The sequence below is a fragment of the Papaver somniferum genome, chromosome 6 (genome assembly GCF_003573695.1).
Source record: "Papaver somniferum cultivar HN1 chromosome 6, ASM357369v1, whole genome shotgun sequence".
In the NCBI taxonomy this organism is placed as follows: Eukaryota; Viridiplantae; Streptophyta; class Magnoliopsida; order Ranunculales; family Papaveraceae; genus Papaver; species Papaver somniferum.
In genome coordinates this window covers 44,546,890-44,549,119 of record NC_039363.1, presented here as the reverse complement: position 1 = coordinate 44,549,119, position 2,230 = coordinate 44,546,890, and the positions used below count along the sequence as shown (strand labels likewise).

Genomic DNA, 2,230 nt, shown 5'->3' with positions numbered 1-2,230 from the left:
TGGTAAAACTAAAACCTATAGCTCTAGATTTCTTTGCAGAAGGTTATTACAAAAGCAACCATTAAAGAGCCATCCCCTTAGTCTTTGCTTGGACCCACTTGACTTGAAACAGAAAAAGGAGTTTCAAATGTCCCCCTGCATCTCATGGTTTAAGTTGATGTTACCTCACATTTTTTTTCAACCAATACAGAGCCTCATCGGCCTTGTCAAATGTATATAAGACATAATGAGTTAATTGGCACTAGTCTAAAACTAAATAAACAGATCACATTTCAACTTTTAATTTCTAGATTACTCCCCTTATAAGAACTCTCCAGACGCACTGTATGGAACTAGGGATATCTTTACTTGTAAGATGGTGGGTCAACTTACATGATGGTTAACTCCATCCTATCATCAAATTATCTACTTCTGGTTTCTCAACAAGTTTGAAGGTTTGTACTTTTCAGAAATATGAGAAATGAAGCAGCTATATTTGGACATGTAGAGGATGGAAGTGAGCTCTTCTTCTGGTATGCTAATAAGCTGAAGAGGTATTATAGATGTAGTGTGTAGTAGCGGCCTTTTTACACCTATGTCAAAATTACTTAAACAGTAACAACAAACATAACTATAAGCTTTTCATTTCATTGACGCGGAGGAAAAATATAAATGTCAAAGACACTTCAATAACAGAAAATTATAGTCTATATTCTTTCATGGATCATGGTAAAAGTTGCACATAACCAGTTGAGACAGCTACCACTAATATGATGATAGGTGGAATAATTACAAAGGCTGCAATTGTGGAGAAGAAAAATGTATCGTTCCTCTGAGAAACATCATCCAAGTAAGCTTTTCTTTTGATGTTTCTCTTCTGTGAAATGGTTAAGAAAGTAGCACTCACCTTCTTTAGATTTTTTTTACCCAACAGAATGCTGAAATCCTCGCCTTCTCTATCTCCCACCAATTGCATGAGTTGTTCGCGAATTGTCAATCGATTTGATTCCCCGTCAATTGCATTACCTAGTTATATTATGGAATTATTAAAGTAGGATACTTATTCAAGCGAAATGAGTGACTGTACGGAGATTGTTGTTTGAAGAAAGGTGAATATATACCATCAGTGGAAGAGCTCAGCTGTTCCAAGAGATCAAGTTGAGTTCGAGCAGAAGAGAGCGATCCTGTACAGGAAAAACAAAAAAAAAAGAGACAAGCTATGAAATTCCATCCAAAAAAAAGAAGAAAAGAAAAAAAAATCTGTACAACATCAATCTGCCAATACACAAGTGTTATAGAGAGAAAACAAATAAACTGTTGTAGCCATATCGAAGTTTCCCCAAAACCTTCACAGTGGTACGATCATAACCAAAGATCAAAGATCAAAACAAACGATCAAATTTGAGTTTAGTCTGGTGTGTGACGTTACGGGTGAAATACTAAATTTGATCGAGCGTACACTATATATTCGCCTGGTGTGGGGCGTGGGATATACGTCCGCCTGAGTGGGGAGATTCTTAAAAAAAAAAAGGAAAAAAAAAAAGAAAAAAGTGGGGCGGAGGTATAAAGCCCGCCCCACAAAAAAAAAATTTGGAAAACAAAGAATGGGGCGGGGTATAATGCCCGCCCCATACAAAATTAAAAAAAAACATAAAAATGGGGCGTAGACTTTACGTACGCTGGTGTGGTGCGGGGACTTTACGTACGCCTGGTGTGGGACGTAGATTATATAACCGCCTGGTGGTGGGGCGTGAACTATACGACCGCTCGACTATATCTGGGTTTGGTCTTGATCGCCGACCAAATTTGGTCTGGGTTTTACTCTTTGATCAAATTTTGATCGATGGTCCGTCCCACTACGCCAGCCCACTCGACTAGAAATTTGCTCTTAGTCGTCCACTGCAGTTGCTCTTAGAACGTCCACAATGGACGACTAAACCCAAATATAGTGTCCAGTTGATAGGCGTAGCGGGACGGACCATCGATCAAAATTTGATCAAAGACTAAAATCCAGACCAAATTTGGTCTGCGACCAAGACCAAACCCAAATATAATCGGGCGTTTATATAGTCCACGCCCCATAACCAGGCGGACGTATAGTCCACGTCCCACCCCTGACGGACGTATAGACCACGCCCCACACCAGGCGAACGTATAATGCACGCCCGTCTTTTTTTTTTTTTAATCTTTTGTGTGGGGCGGGCTTAATACCTCCGCCCCACTCTTTACAAACTTCAAATGCATGGGGCGG

General features: G+C 39.8%; 1 protein-coding gene across 1 annotated transcript in view; it reads right to left on the bottom strand.

Annotated features, from left to right (window-relative positions):
* Window positions 1-703: 703 nt before the first annotated feature.
* The window catches only part of LOC113290774, a 2,062-nt gene continuing 535 nt past the window's right edge, over window positions 704-2,230 (bottom strand). Inside the window, exons 2-3 of the mRNA XM_026540357.1 lie at window positions 1,101-1,163; window positions 704-1,005 (exon numbers count right to left, since the gene is read on the bottom strand). Of these exons, the coding sequence (XP_026396142.1) occupies window positions 704-1,005; window positions 1,101-1,163 (365 nt within the window). The remainder of the gene's footprint in view (window positions 1,006-1,100; window positions 1,164-2,230) is intronic.